The following is a 16,114-nucleotide window of genomic DNA, read 5'->3' as shown; positions in this document are numbered from 1 at the left end:
GGGCATTCTATGAAATTGCTGAGCAGTCGGGTTGGAACGGATAAAAGGAAGTACTTCTTCACCCAAAGAGTGATTAACATGTGGAATTCACTGCCACAGGAGATGGTGGCGGCTACCAGCATAGACAGCTTCAAGAGGGGAATGGATAAGCATAAGGAGCAGAGGTCCATCAGTGGCTATTAGCCACAGCTTATCGTTGGGACTCTCTGTCTGGGGCAGTGATGCTCTGTATTTTGGTGCTTGGAAGGGGCACAGTGGAAGGGCTTCTAGCCCCACTGGTGGACCTCTTGATAGCACTTGGGCTTTTGTTTTTTTTTTGCCACTGTGTGACAAAGAATGTTGGACTGGATGGGCCTGATCCAACATGGCTTCTCTTATGTTCTTATGTTTTGTGCCGAGATGACTGTTCCTGCCATTGATATGATCCATTACCGGACGTAGAAAAAGCTATCCCAAATGGATGAAGAAGAGCTGGATTCGAGACCAGTAGCACCTTAAAGACCAATGAGATTCCCTGGGTATAAGCTTTTTCATCGGAGAGATATCTGAGAAAGGGAGCCACCTTGGGAGTCTTGTTGGTCTTTAAGATACTACTGGGCTCAAATACAGCTCTTCTACTCCAGACCATCATGGGTACCCACCTGAAACTCTCTTCATGGACAAAGGAGGATCTTCAGCTGTAGCCAGTTTGGCGTACAGGTTAAGAGCAGCAGACTCTCAGCTGCAGTACTGAAGAAGTGATTCCTTTTATCTGTTCTAACTTGATTAGCTAAGGCTAACCATGTTTGTTCCAGCATAAGCTTTCGTGCTAAGGTGGCCAACTCTGGGTTGGGAAACACCTGGAGATTTTGGTGGCTAAGCCTGAGGAGGGTAGGGTTTCAGGAGGAACTTCGATGGAGCATAATGTCATAAAGCCCACCTTCCAAAGTGGCCATTTTCTCCAGGTGAACTGACCTCTGTTGCCTGGAAACCAGCTGGAACCCCAGGAGATCTCCAGCCACCACCTGGAGGTTGGCGTGCATCCGACAGTGAGATCTGACTCACAAAAGCTTCTGCTAGAATAAACTTGGTTAGTTATATAAGGTGCCGCTTGACTGCTTTCTTATCTTTCGGTGGTAGTTAATCGTTGAAGAGAAATCAAAACAGCTGTTAAGATCCTTTGACCGATTTAGAATAATAAAATGCTGCACCTTTGATAACTAACTTTTACAACAAGCCTCTTCAAGAGCCCATTAGACGGATATGAAGTTTTATATGAACCAGCTGGATACTAAGTTCTATGCTTTCAAGGACTTTATGGGCTCCTCTTTTCTATTCTGAACACATAGCCTTTCGATCTCTTTCATTTTGTATCAGTTGTATTAAATTGGATCTCGGGAACACCAAAAGGCATTTTCTAGAATTATTTCTCAAGTTTGTACAAGGGTGTTTTTATTTTGAAATTTGCCTTTTTTTTGCAAAATGTCGCTGTTGCTACTTAGGGAGAATTCTATCATCAGTCACAAAATAAGGTTCCAAGTGCCTTTTCATTGGCATTCCCTTGTTTCTTTTTCTCACACATCAGGGGGTATGGCCTAATATGCAGAGAAGAAGAAGATGATATTGGATTTATATCCCGCCCTCCACTCCGAAGAGTCTCAGAGCAGCTCACAATCTCCTCTACCTTCCTCCCCCACAACAGACACCCTGTGAGGTGGGTGGGGCTGGAGAGGGCTTTCATAGCAGCTGCCCTTTCAAGGACAACCTCTGCCAGAGCTATGGCTGACCCAAGGTCATTCCAGCAGCTGCAAGTGGAGGAGTGGGGAATCAAACCCGGTTCTCCCAGATAAGAGCCTGCACACTTAACCACTACACCAAACTGGCTCTCCCAAGAGGAGTTCTTGCTAAAAAAAAAAAAAGCCCTGAGAGCAGCCTAACCTGGAAAGCCTCGTTTGCTTCTCCACTCCTCCATATGCAGCCAGCTGGGTGACTTTGGGCCAGTCCCAGTTCTCTCACAACTCTCTCAGCCCCACCTGCTTCTAAGGGTGTCTGTTGGAGGCAGAAGAAGGGAAGGAGGCACTAAGCCGTTCTGAGACTCTTTAAGGCACGGAAAAGGGAAGTGAAGAAGCAGAGTCAGGAATTTGTCTACTTTGAACTTCCTAAGCAAGAGTTCAGTACTGCCTTGAGTGAGTCTAGTGGTTAGCTTTTATCTAATAATAATTGAAAGCATCAGAATTGTTACAAGTTGCCCTTGAAAGCTGCTTCTGTTACTTTGTGCCTTTGGGGGGTGTGGTTACTACTACCCAATGAAGGATTTCTTCCCAGAAACCCAGCGGTCATTTTGTAGAAAAATAGGTGGTGCAGCTCGTCCAGGGATTGTTATGCAGCTGCACCTACTATTCAATGGACAAGGAGGCAGAACTCTCAGGAGGAGGAGAAGGAACTCTCAGAAAGGTGCAGGAGCTGTGCTCCTGTGAGCTCCCCCTGAATCTGAGGCCTGCAGTAACCAATTGTATACACGTATCTTATAAGCAATGCTCCCTCTAAGCTGTGGAGTCTTGTGAGCAAAAGTTCTACTTTGTGAGCTACTGGCATTAAAGTTGTGAGTGAGCAGTTTGGTTACTGCATAAATGAGTTTGCTCTGGGGCCATCCTTCCTGAGCTAGGACAAAAACTGTGAGCCACAGGCCAAAAAACTGTGAGCTAGCTCACACTAACTCAGCTTAGCAGGAACACTGCTTGTAAGCTTATGATAGTGTCTTAAATCTGTCCGTTTTATTGTAAGTTTACAAGCATGTTTACCATGCTTGTAAAGCACAGTTTTGCTGTCCCAAACCATGGATCCCTCCAATGGTGTTCTAATGCTTGAATTTGTGATTTATGGTTTCAAGGAATAGTTACATTCAGGGATTTTGTTGCAGAAAATGCTCAGCAGGAACTCATTTGCATATTAGGCCACACCCCCTGATGGCACCATTGTTTCACATAAGGCTTTATGTAGAAAATGCTCAGCAGGAATTTATTTGCATATCAGGCCAACCCCCCTGACAGCGCCATTGTTTCACATAGGGCTTTTTTGGTAGAAAAAGCTCAGCACGGAACTCATTTGCATATTAGGCCACACCCCTGACACCAACCCAGCTGGAGCTGTGTTCCTGCTCAAAAAAAAGGCCCTGGTTTTACTTGGGTTAGAGATAGTATGGGGTAGCATAGGAACTGAGAGAATGTGGTTCAAATTCTCACAACTGTAACTCTCATGGACTACTCTTGGGCACATCAATGAAGATGCCATGGATCAATGACATAGCACATTCCTTACATGGTGAATATCAGATCTTGATTCTATGAGAGTTCACTTTCTCTAAAACAACTTATACCCTCCCTTACTGCCTCAGACTGCATGTGGCTAACAATGGAACACCCCGTTGCATAGACTCAAAAATTTACAAGATTCTGAGAATGCAGATTGCAGATTTAAAAGTGCACAAACTTATTAAAAATGTCCATCATTTTTTTAAAATCAGAATTCAAATGTCAGCCAAGATAATTTTAAAAAGGCAAAGGCAAGCACCAGTCGTTTCCGACTCGGGGTGACATCACATCATGACGTTTTCACGGCAGCCTTTTTACGGGGTGGTTTGCTATTGCCTTCCCCAGTCATCTACACTTTCCCCCCAGCAAGCTCGGATTCCCACCACCAAATGAACTCTGGATAAAACTGCCTCATGACGCTCCGAACTGCAAGTTTACAGGGACATGAAATTTGAGAACTTGAGTAAAGCAGGCTTGTCAACCAAATACTATTGGATATTTTAGAGACAACAAGTAGCTGAGGTCATCTTGGGGCTTGCCTCACAAAAATGCTTATAACTGCCCTGACCTGGATAGCCCAGGCAAACCAGATCTTGCCAGATCCAAAAGCTAAGTAGGGTTGACTCTGGCAAGTACTTGGATGGGAGACCTCCCTGGAATACCAGCAGTCAGGAGGACAGGGGCAGGCTTTGTTCAGCCACCTCTCTGAATATCCTCTATGCCCCCATTAGGGGCCACTCACCAGAGGTCACCATGACTTCCAGGTGCACACACTCACACGCATGCATATAAAAATACAAAAAAATAATAATAATTATAACTGTGTTGAACTTAGTGCTAGCATACTTCCAGTGGGGGCATTTCTGGCCAGAGGAAATTCCAGAAGGTGCAGGAGTTGTAGAGAGCATGATACAAAGTTCACAGTGTGTTCCCACAATTGAGGGCAATGGTCATCAGACTCTGTTGCACTTAGCAAAGAGGTAAAGGTAGTCCCCTGTGCAAGCACCAAGTTGTTTCCGACTTTGGGGTGATGTCGCATAATTTCACAGCAGACTTTTTACAGGGTGGTTTGCCATTGCCTTCCCCAGTCATCTACACTTTTCCCCCAGCAAGCTGGGTACTCATTTTACCGACCTCGGAAGGATGGAAGGCTGAGTCAACCTTGAATTGGCTACCTGAACCCAGCTTTCACCAGGATCAAACTCAGGTGGTGAGCAGAGCTTGGACTGCAGTACTGCAGCTTTACCACACTGCGCCACAGGGCTCTCTTTGTTGCACTTAAGTCAGGTACTAAGATTGTCCACACCCTGAGACCCTACAGAACTTCCGCCAATCAGAACATACAAAACTGGAGCAATTGTAAGTATATCTCAAGGTTATTCTGAAAGTCAAATGGAGGGAAAGCCACATATGTTCTTTTTGTCTTTCTTGGGGTAAGAGTGGGATAAAAATATAAGTCTAAAACAGGCAGAAAACAAAGCTGCATGGAACTGTATGCAGCTTGATATTCCAAGTACCAGAGACATTGGCCAAAAATGGAAAAGACGATATTGGTCAGCCAGCTAATATGCCACAGACCCCACAGCAAAGTGTCATTTTGTTAGTGACTTAAAACTGTCGCAGAACAAATAAGTTCAAGATGGGTAGCCTTGTCAGCCTGTCTGCAGCAGTAGAAAAGATCAAGAGTTCAGTAGCACCTTAAAGATCAACAAAATTTTCAGCAGGGTAGGAGCTTGTGAGAGTCAGAAATGAGCAGTGACTCATGAAAGCTCCTAACCTGCCACACTTTTGTTAGAACAAGTAAGATTTAGAGCGTTTTCGCACTGACCTTACTCGGGAGCAACGTCCCTCTTCACCGCGCAGTCGCTCCCGAGTAAGGTCAGTGCGAAAATGCCCTTAGTGTTTGGTTTTTTCTTATTTTTTTGTTAGCCACCTTGGAGGTCCTTGAAAAGGCACAAAGGCAGGATATACATTTTGTAAAATAAAAATTACAAATAATATACATCTACCCACAATCACTCATGCCCTGCATGCAGAATAGGTAGCAACGTACGTTTCCCCACAAGCTGAAAGAGAAAATTAAATATCAAAGCAACCATTGTGTGTTGTCAGCTTCACAAGCTAAGAACTGTACTATATGTTGTTGAAGGCTTTCACAGCCAGAGTCCATTGGTTGTTGTAGCTTTTTCGGGCTGTGTGGCCGTGGTCTGGGCATTTTGAGACCTGACGTTTCGCCAGCAGCTGTGACTGGCATCCTCAGAGGTATAACCCAGAAACTCCAGTTTTCTGCGTTACACCTCTGAGGATGCCAGTCACAGTTGCTGGCGAAACATCAGGTCTCACAATGCCAAGACCACGGCCACACAGCCCGAAAAAGCTACAACAATCAAAGAACTGTACTGGTCGTGGAACAGGTGGTCTGTAACTGGAAAAAGAAGAGTTGGTTTTATACCCTGCCCTTCACTACCTGAAGGAATCTTGGAGGGGCTTACAATCACTCTCCCTTCTTCTCTCCATAACAGATGCCCTGTGAGTCAAGTGGGGCTGAGAGAGCTCTGAGAGAACGAGCACTGATCCAAGGTCACTCAGCTGGCTTCACGTGGAGGACGAGTGGGAAATCAAACCCAGTTCTTCAGACTAGAGTCCTGCCTCTCTTAACCACCAGCCCCTAAATCCAGTCCCAAATGCCTTCACGTTCCTGTCAGTTACGTCATGGAATCTGGGCCATGTGGTTTTCGATACTGCGGTTAACTGCTTTGTAAATTTTTCAGTGAGGCAACTGAGTGTAGTGGGTAAATTTCCCATCTCTGAATCACCCTAGACTCAAGAACACAGACATGGCACCTTTAATTGTTTTTCCCCTTTTCTTTTTATTAGGCTTTTAAATATTAAAATTAAGTACAATGCCCACATAGTAACAGCTCACGGGAAAAAAATAACATAAAAATAAGATGGATTACAGCTAATAATCTCTACAAAGCTAATACAGCCAAATAAGGAAGATGAGCGAGGATCAGAGGAAAAACAGTCAAACTTATTTAGCTCTAGGTTATATTTTTATTTGCAAAAAGTAATAAAAGATAACCAACGAGAAGCAAATGTTTGCCTTTTCTTCCTTTCTTTTCCATATATACTCCATTATTTTAAGATATTTTTGCAATTTCCCAAACCAGTCTTTCAAGAGAAGAGAACAGGAGGGCACCATTTTGCATGCACCTACAGAGGTAAACTTTCCAATAATATTGTAGCCACAGGGAGAAAATAGTATCTCAGTCTTGGAGTCATTCTAGCCTCAAGAACACAGACATGAACTCTTACCATGGAATTTAAAAAAAAAATTAATTACAGGCAATCCTTATTTCATAGAGGTAGCCATGTTAATCTGTTGCAGCGATGAACAACAAAGAGTCTTGTGGTGCCTTAAAAACAGATTCTTTACACTGCTGCCAGCTTTGCCATACTTCCAACAAGAGTGTCATCATTGTGTGTATGTATCCCTCCAAGTGAGGGCAACACAGCAGGCTGTAGTCCACAAAAAGGCTTGTGCCATAGCATATAAGAACATAAGAGAAGCCATGTTGGATCAGGCCAATGGCCCATCCAGTCCAACACTCTGTGTCACACAGTGGCCAAAAACCCCAGGTGCCATCAGGAGGTCCATCAGTGGAGCCAGGACACTAGAAACCCTCCCACTGTGCCCCCCCACAAGCACCAAGAATACAGAGCATCACTGCCCCAGAGAGAGTTCCAATGATAAGCTGTGGCTAATATAGCCACTGATGGACCTCTGCTCCATGTTTATCCAATCCCCTCTTGAAACTAGCTATGCCTGTAGCCGCCGCCGCCACCTCCTGTGGCAGTGAATTCCATGTGTTAATCACCCTTTGGGTGAAGAAGTACTTCCTTTTATCCGTTTTAACCTGACTGCTCAGCAACTTCATTGAGTGCCCATGAGTTCTTAAATTGTGAGAAAGGAAGAAAAGTACTTCTTTCTCTATCCCATATAGAAAGCAATGTCCCCACATGGCAACATAAGAAAAGCCCTGCTGGATCAGACCTCATACAATGGCCAACCAATTCTTCAGGAGAACCAACAACAGGGTGAAGAAGTCAAGGCCTCCCCCGATGTTGCCTCCTGGCTCTGGGATTCGGATCAGGGCCTCTGAATGTGGAAGTTCCTCTCAGTCACCATGGCTAGCAGCCATAGATAGAGTCATAGAAGATGGGTCAATCTAAACCCCCTTTAAAGCTGCTTATTCCTGTGGCCATCACTCAAAGCTGGAGATCAGATAGGGCCCAATCACTGCCCCAGTGACCAAAGCAGCCACATGGGGTCCCAAACGGTTGGGGGAACACCTCTGTGGAAGGAGGTAGCAGATATAGGTTGTGCTCACTTTCATCATTACTGCCACTGACAAAAGGGGGTGATGTCTAAAGCAGGGGGTAGGGCTGAGGCTCTTTATCTCACCTTATATACTGCTGGGCCATCCCCACTGCATTGTTTTATTAAGAATCTTTGTTGCCAAGACTAAATTGTTTTATGACAGGAATAAATTTTACCTACACTGTTTTGTTGCCTTGGATAGTTTTGTTTGCTTTTGACATTTTCCCGGTTCTTCAATTCCCAGCTCGCTGTATTATTTTATTATCTTTCCTGTCAGACTTGTTTCATCATATCCTGTACCGACTCATCTTTGTTAAACCTGTCATTTGCTCAGCCCCACTGCAATATTCTGTCAGGAATCCCTGCTGTTAGATTCAAAAGTTTTTATCGTCATAATTCACTTGCTGATTGAACAGTTCTTATCATATCTGTGATCAGCCTTGAGTCCCAATGAGAAAGGGTGGACTGTACATGAAGATAATAAGAGAACCACTTCTATTAGTTTCACTCCTTTTTGATAAACTCAGTTGTTGCTCAATGAAAATGCAGAGGTGTTCTGCTTTATTTTGAAAAAGTAGCTGAAATGGCCACAACCATGAGCACAGCCAATCAAAATGTTGGCCTTATACCTGACGGGGGTGTTCATGCTCTCAACTAGCCTTTACTTCCTAGGCATTGCTTATAATTGCTTAAAAGGAATGACAGTGATCTGCTGGCACTAAGAGCTAATGGGAAGCAGTTCCAGAATCTATTTCCTGCTCCCAAAACACTTTGAGGAGCAAGAAGATGGGGCTCTCAATAATAGGTTTAAATTAAGGGTGGGAAGGTACTGGCTAGATAAAACTTTTTTACAGTAAGAGTTGTTCAGCAGTGGAATCAGCCACCGAGGGAGGTGGTGAGCTCCCCTTCAATAGCAATCTTTAAGCAGAGGCTGGACAAACACTGGTCAAGGATGCCCTAGGCTGATCCTGCATTGAGTTGGGGGTCGGACTAGATGGCCTGTATGGCCCTTTCCAATTCTGTGATTCTAAGACAGAGGAAGGAAGAGGATTTAGCTCCAAATGACCTCAAGATTAAAAGCTATACTTCAGGTGCCACCCAGGTGTATTCACTGGGTCCCTCTGACACATAAGAACATGAGAGAAGCCACATTGGATCAGGTTAATGGCCCACTTTGTCCAACGCTCTGTGTCACAAAGTGGCCAAAGCCTAGGTGCGAACACATTCTCCGACTGTCCACCATGGATACTGGAGCACAAGAGGAATCTACCAATCAGACCCAGAAGGAAACAATCAGGGGAAAATAAGAGGCATAAACTTTATTATACACACAACAGTTGGACAACTGCCAAATGGAACACTGTGCTATGAAATGTAAGGCCAACAGTGTTCCGCCTAAGCTGAGCTGGCGTGAGCTAGCTCACAGATTTTAGCCTCCAGCTCACACATTTTTGTCTTAGCTCAGGAAGGATGACTCCAGAGCACCCCAACTCATGCAGTAGCTCACAACTTTAATGCCAGTAGTTCACAAAACAGAATTTTTGCTCACAAGACTCTGCAGCTTAGAGGGAACACTGAAGGCCAAGTGGGATAAATAGCCCTTTCACTGTTTCTGTACATACATCTAGAGCCAAGGCTTTTTTTGTAGCAGGAACTCCTTTGCATATTAGGCCACATACCCCTAATGTAGCCAATCCTCTAAGAGTTTACAGTACGCCCTGTATGCTCTTGGAGGATTGGCTACATCAAGGGCATGTGGCTTATCCTCAACTGGACAAGCAAGCAGTTGGGTGCATGGTCTTTTAGTGGGCTTATGCATCACTTCATTCATCTCCAGGGAGCTGAGGTAGTATTGTGGATAAGCCCAGAATTTCATAATGTGCATGAGTGAAAGAACAGTATCGAGCATCTGCAGGGAGCAACGATGGTGAGCTAAGAGCTCATAATTTCCACTAGAAGTGCATATCCCGGTGAAGAAAGAGAAAAAAAGCAGCTGGTGGAGAATCACAAAAGGACACAGAAAGTAGCAGGAGAACAGATAGAAGGAAGTGCTGCTTCACCCAGAGTAGTTAACACGTGGAATTCATTGCTGCAAGAAATGCTGGCAACTACAAGCATAGACAGCTTCATGAGGGGACTGGATAAGTATATGGAGCGGAGGTCTATCAGCAGCTATTAGCCACAAATTACAGATGGAAGATTCTGTCTGGTGCAGTGATGGAACATTCTGTCTGGTGCAATCTGCATTCTTGGTGTTGGGGGGCAACAGTGGGATGGCTTCCGGACTTCTGGCTCCACTGATAGACCTCCTGATGGCACCTGGATTTTGGCCACTGTGTGCCAAAGGAGTGTTGGACTGGACAGGCCACTGGCTTGATCCAACATCACTTCTCTCTTGTTCTTGATTCATGCAGTTAAACCCTATTCTAGAAAGTGTACAGCTTCCCCTAGTCCAGACAATTAGGACACAGGATCAAGGTCACCTCATGACACCCTTATTTTGACTCCTCTCTTCCAAAACTCCAGATAATCCTGTTGCACCTGCCCGACTTTACAGATGGCCACATCCTGGGGACTATGAAAATCCCCAGTGAACCTCCTTTCCAGTTTGTAGAAAACCACTGAGAGAGGATGGTTGCAAATTATAGAATGTTCAAGCATGGAATGGCACACGGAGCTCCAAATTGCTGAGGAACAACATCTCGACAGAGCAGCAAGAAAGAGCCCGACTGCCAATTTGTGGAGACTTAGATTTGTCTGAGACCCCCCAAAACTAGAATACAAATGCATTTGCAGCCCCACAAGGGAAGTACCAGCTTATAATGCCTATGGACTTCTATGGGGTTGCTGCTACTGGTACACGATTTGTTGTTGCTTATACTGACGATATTGCCAGGCACAATTGAAGGTTTTCATATGCCACTTTTCTCTACCTTAGGGAGTCTCTAAGTGCCTTATGATCACATTCCCTTCCTCTCCCCACAACAGGCATCTTGTGAGGCAGGAGGGGCTAAGAAAGTTCTGAGAGAGCTGGCCCAAATTCACCCAGCTGGCTTCATGTGGAGGAGTGGGAAAATCAAACCCTGTTCCCTGGATCAGAGTCCACCATGGTTAACTATTACACCACACTGGCTTTGAAGGTGCTGGGTTAAACCTTTAAAGATCTAAATGGTCAGGAACCAGGCTATCCTAAGGCCTGCAAGCTCCCATGAGGTTGTGACTGTACTTGAAGATCTTCATCGGAGGCCCTGCTCCAGCACCTGCCCCCTGAATGGAATGGTGTGATTAAGGAAGTGCCTTCCTCAGGATGTTCCCTGAGGCACTCATAACAGTCCTTCTGATGCCAAGCATAGATGGCTGTTTTATTTGTGCATACCTATGACCAGGGGTGGAATTCCAGCAGGAGCTCCTTTGCATATTCGGCCACACACCCCTGATGTAACCAATCCTACAAGAGCTTACAAAAAAGAGCCTTGTAAGCTCTTGGAGGATTGGCTACATCAAGGGGTGTGTGGCCTACAGGCCCAGTGCTAGGGTTCTGGTGCCCCTAGGCCGACAGCCGTTCACCTGCCCCCCCTAGTCTCAGAAGTGACATCATCGGGCTGCTTGCACTACATGCGAAATCTCAGCTCAGCCCTCCCGTGCTTCAAAGGGAGCCAGCCAGCTCCCTTTGAAGCAGGGGCGGCTCAGTCTGAGAGTCACGGGAAGCGTCTTCGGGTGCGGGGAGGGAGGCGGCAGCGGGCACAAGGAGGTGGCAGAAGGCGGTGGGCGCAAGAAGGCAGCTGGGGTGCAGGGAGGCAGTGGTGGGCGTGAGGAGAGGGAAGCCAAGGCCAAGTGGTGCCCAAGGCAGCCGCCTACTTGGCCTACTCCCACACGCCCGCCCTGGTAGCCTAATATGCAAAGGAGCTCCTGCTAGAATTCCACCCATGGTTAAGGCTCTGCTCAGCAAAGATGGGTCCCTTCCAATGCTCCCTCTAAGCTGTGGAGTCTTGTGAGCAAAAATGCTACTTTGAGCTACTGGCATTAAAGTTGTGAGCTACTGAATAAACGAGTTTGCTCTGGGACCATTCTTCCTGAGTTTAGACAAAACGTGTGAGCCAGAGGCTAAAAAACTGGGGGCTAGCTCACACTAACTCAGCTTAGAATGAACACCAGTACCTTCCGCTCTGGCCTAAGGAGACTACCTCTAAAATAAGTGGTTCTCCTGCTTAAGATGGAGGAAGTTTTTGATATAAGGAATGGAAGGATACAGGCTGCCATTTTTCATTGCAGGTTGGCTGCATTTTATTGCTGTGCTTTTATTACAGTTGCTTTAATTATGTTTTAATATGTTTTTATACAGTTGCGGCCGTTTCTGTTTAAGGATTCACGAGATGTTTATAGATGCAAATTCACTTGAATTTTTTTTTTATTGTATTGTATTTCATGGCTGTCATGGATATTTTATTGGAAAGGTGGGGTAAAGCTATTTTAAATAAAATAACTACCACCAGTACTGGTGAAAACAGTGTTGAGGCAAGTTTCCATGTCAAGTCTCCTTAGCAAGACTTCAGGCCACTGAAGTAGCATCTAAGGTTTGGGGTAGGATAAGGAGACATCAAATCTGTTCTCGAGAAGGTGAGAATGATAAAAGTTACATCTCCTCAGCCACAAGGGAGGAAACTTCTCGGCCTGTCAAGATCCTACCACCATTTTGTGCCAAAATTTAGAACCCTGACCGATCCTCCTTCAATTGACAGTAAGGCAGGCATCTTACTCTTGTTGTTGTGAGGAGGGGGTTTGGAGAATCAAGAAAAAAAACTGATTCGAAGCCCCATTCCAAGGAAAACCATGAGAAATCTGTCCTACTCCAGAGAGCAGTAGCCTCACAAGAATCAGAGCATGTAAAATATCTCACATTAGAGCAGAAAAACCAACTGCTGGAGAGCAACATCATCCCACCATGGACAACAAAGGGACAACGCCAGGGCTTTTTTTTTTTGTACAAAAAGTCCAGGAGGAACTCATTTGCACATTAGGCCACACCCCTGAAATTACCATCGTTTCCTACAATAAAGGCCAGCAGGAACTCATTTGCATATTAGGCCACACCCCATGACACTAAGACAGACGGAACTGTGTTCCTTTGCATGCCTGCTCAAAAAAAGCCCTGGTCAACACAGTGTAGGTTTGTGCAGCATGACCTACCATGCCATTTCACCAGACGGCAGACCATGTCCCCTTTAGCGGATGCCGGGATGCTAAGGTGCTACCTATTCCTTCTTATCCTTTAGGTTCACCATCACCCCCTGGAAGGAGAAATACCTGTATAGGGGAATGCCGACATCATATCTTGGATACACATAGAGGGGGACAACTCAACTCCCTTAGTAAAGGGTGTTTGGCAGGGATTCCAAGTCCTTACTCATTCTCCTCATAAAACAGGGAACAAATGGCCTCTGAAATGGCCCCGTCTCTGACGGCTGGTCCAGCAGGCTCAGCAGCAAAAGTAACCACAGGCAGGTCCAACATCACTAGATTAAATGGCAGTGTCATACCAGGGCACTGGTGCCACACCAGCGATGGTGGAGGCAGAACGCAGGACTCTTACTGTGGGAGGAAGGATTCACAACGTTTGCAGGACACTGGAAGTCTCTCCGATACTAGGAAGTAAGATCATGCCAATATGAGGCTTGTGCTGGTCTATTTAAGGTCAAGAAAAACCAAGGAGCAGGTGCCCAGGAGACAGCCTTGCTTCAGGTTCACCCCCGAAGGAGAAAGATGGCCTGTGTTCTCACAAACTTCCTCCCATATCATCAGAGGCATTTAATGGGGAGGAAGGAAGGGTCTGAGAAGCAGGAAGTGGGGCAGCTCTCTTTTAGGAAAAGCAGAACAGTCAGCAGAGGGTCATATGGATGGAAAAGAGGATTACTATGGGGCCTGCCAGAGTCTCTGTAGTGTAGTGATTAGAGCACAGGTGGCCAAATTGTGACTGGGGAGTCACATGTGGCTTTCACACATATTGGGTGGTTCTCAAAGTCCCCACCACCCCATCAGTTGGCTTGGAGAAGGCATTTAAAGCTGCTTTCTTTCCACCTCTCCCTCCCTCCATTTGCCTGCCTGCCAGCTCTCAAACATCTGACGTTGATTCTATGTGGCTCTTACATTAAGCAAGTTAGGCCACCCCTGGATTAGAGTGATTCAGAGGCCCAGGAATCCCCACTGTGCCATGGAAGGCTGTTGGGTGACCTTGGGCCCCTCACTCTTTGCTCAGCTTGACCTCCCTCAAACGGTTGTTGTTGCAAAGATAAAATGGAAGAGGAGGAAATTCTGCATGCTGCCCTGAGCTCCTCGGAGAAAAAGAAAAGGCCCACCCAACAAAACTGCTGGTCTTGAAGGCTCCATAAGATTCTCCAGTGTAAACGTTGCTCCCCACTTACCAAACCAAAGCTAAAACTTTATTCTTTTGTATTGCTCGGCAGCCTCCCAGACTGCATGCCCAGACCAAATACCCGAAGATGTCCTATGTCCAGCAACGTCAGAAAGTTTTTTTTTTCCTCCTGTCAAAATTGGGAAGGTTGCTTATTGAGTAAGCAAGTCAAACGCTGTGGCAATGCTACTGGCCGTTCAACTCGTAAGAAAACTGCAGCCAGGTGGACTGACGGTTGGACATTAATTTTTAAAACATTGCATCAAAAAGTATGTCACTCCTCATTTGCAAAGAGTAAATGTTGTAAGAGTTATTTTCATGGGACTTCCCCCGACATTTCATGCCTTGGGGGGGAGGGAGAAACAGTCTTTTCTCTAAACCTCTGAATCATCAGCAAATCTACATGCACTTTTTTGTCTGGAAAACATCAAATCTGGCTTTTTGACACTACATTTCTAATGGTGGTGGTATGCATGTGTGTGTGTGTGGAAATAATTTTAATTTACTCTCAGCATCTTCCATTAGGGATTCGGATCCTGTGTCAGCAGAAAGGATTCCCATGTACCCTTCTCATAGACATATGGTTGCTTTCCTATATCATATCAATGTTTTTCTTCTCTTGTGTGGCTCGCATGTTGGATGATCACTCAAGCTTTCCCCGCAATCAGTGTGTGCATAAGAGTTCTCTCTATTAAGGTTTTCTCATGCATTGTAAGGTTGGCGTCACCAGTTTTCAGGTACATTGAGCACAGATATGGTTCCTCTCTGGTATGGATCATTTCATAGACTTTGAGTTCCTTAGCACTACTGAAATATTCTCCACATTTCAAATACCTATGAAGGTTTATTCTTCCAATGTGAATTTTTTTCCCCATGTGCTGTAAGGGTTCCTTTCTGGCAGAAACTTTCCCCACATTTCTTAACATTTGTAAACTTTCCCTGCAGTGTGAATTCTCTGATGAGCTATAAGATTGGAGCCCGAACCAAATCTTTTCTGACACACGGAGCACTGATACGGTTTATCTCCGGCGTGAATTCTCTCGTGTGCGATGAGGTTGGAACCGCTAGCAAAACTTTTCTCACATACAGAGCACTGGTGTGGTTTCTCTCCGGTGTGAATGCGTTCATGCGTTCTCAGGTTTCCCTTCTGGCGGAAGCTTTTCCCGCACTTTGCGCACTTGAAAGGTTTCTCTCCGGCGTGAATTCTCTCGTGTGAAATAAGGCTGGAAACACTAGCAAAACTTTTCTGACACATTGAGCACTGGTATGGCCTCTCGCCGGTGTGAATCTTTTCATGGGTGGTCAGGTTTCTCTTCTGACGGAATCGCTTCCCACATTCTGCACATTCATATGGTTTCTCGTCCGTGTGGGTTTTCACGTGTGCAATGAGGTTGGAGCCGCTAGCAAAACTCTTCTGGCATATGGAGCACTGATGGGGTTTCTCGCCGGTGTGAATCCTTTCATGCGTCGAAAGGTTGCCCTTTTGGCGGAAGCTTTTCCCACACTCTGAACACTTGAAGGGCTTCTCGTCAGTGTGTGTTCTCTCGTGAATTCTAAGGTCCGAGATCCTCCTGAAGCTTTTGCCACAGTCGCAGAGGTGCATGATTTGGCAGATCTTGAATTCATCTTGATCCAACATACCTTTCGCAATGGCTTCATCCACACTCTTCCCTGGTTCTGGTCTCTCCATGCTCTCTGATCCTTCCCGACTTGTTCCTTCCCCACAATACTGGAACGGGTTGCCTCTCTTCAACAACGGGTCGCCTGTTGGCATTTGCTCAGAATGACCCTGAGGGAGGGTATCCACTTGGATCACACGTACATGCTCGTCACCTGCAGGAATAAATGAGAGTCACTGTCCTGCTCTTCTTTCCAAACAATACAACCCCGGATGTTAAGCAATGTGAAAGAATATGGTGCCTCTGAGCATGTGTAGTCTGCCTTTCCATAACACCGAGTAAACCACATTCACCTTAGGCATGCTGGATTAGAAGGCAGGAAACCTATTTTTATTTTATTATTTTATTTTAT

General features: G+C 45.6%; 1 protein-coding gene across 1 annotated transcript in view; it reads right to left on the bottom strand.

The window, feature by feature from the left end:
• Positions 1-15,002: 15,002 nt before the first annotated feature.
• Positions 15,003-16,114, bottom strand: part of LOC132571825 (uncharacterized) — a 33,993-nt gene continuing 32,881 nt past the window's right edge. Inside the window, exon 9 of the mRNA XM_060238617.1 lies at positions 15,003-15,916. Coding sequence (XP_060094600.1) covers positions 15,003-15,916 — 914 coding nt within the window. The remainder of the gene's footprint in view (positions 15,917-16,114) is intronic.

The sequence above is a fragment of the Heteronotia binoei genome, chromosome 5 (assembly GCF_032191835.1).
Source record: "Heteronotia binoei isolate CCM8104 ecotype False Entrance Well chromosome 5, APGP_CSIRO_Hbin_v1, whole genome shotgun sequence".
Lineage (NCBI taxonomy): Eukaryota > Metazoa > Chordata > Lepidosauria > Squamata > Gekkonidae > Heteronotia > Heteronotia binoei.
The sequence above is the reverse complement of the archived record's forward strand: the minus strand, read 5'-3'. Positions and strand labels throughout refer to the sequence as shown.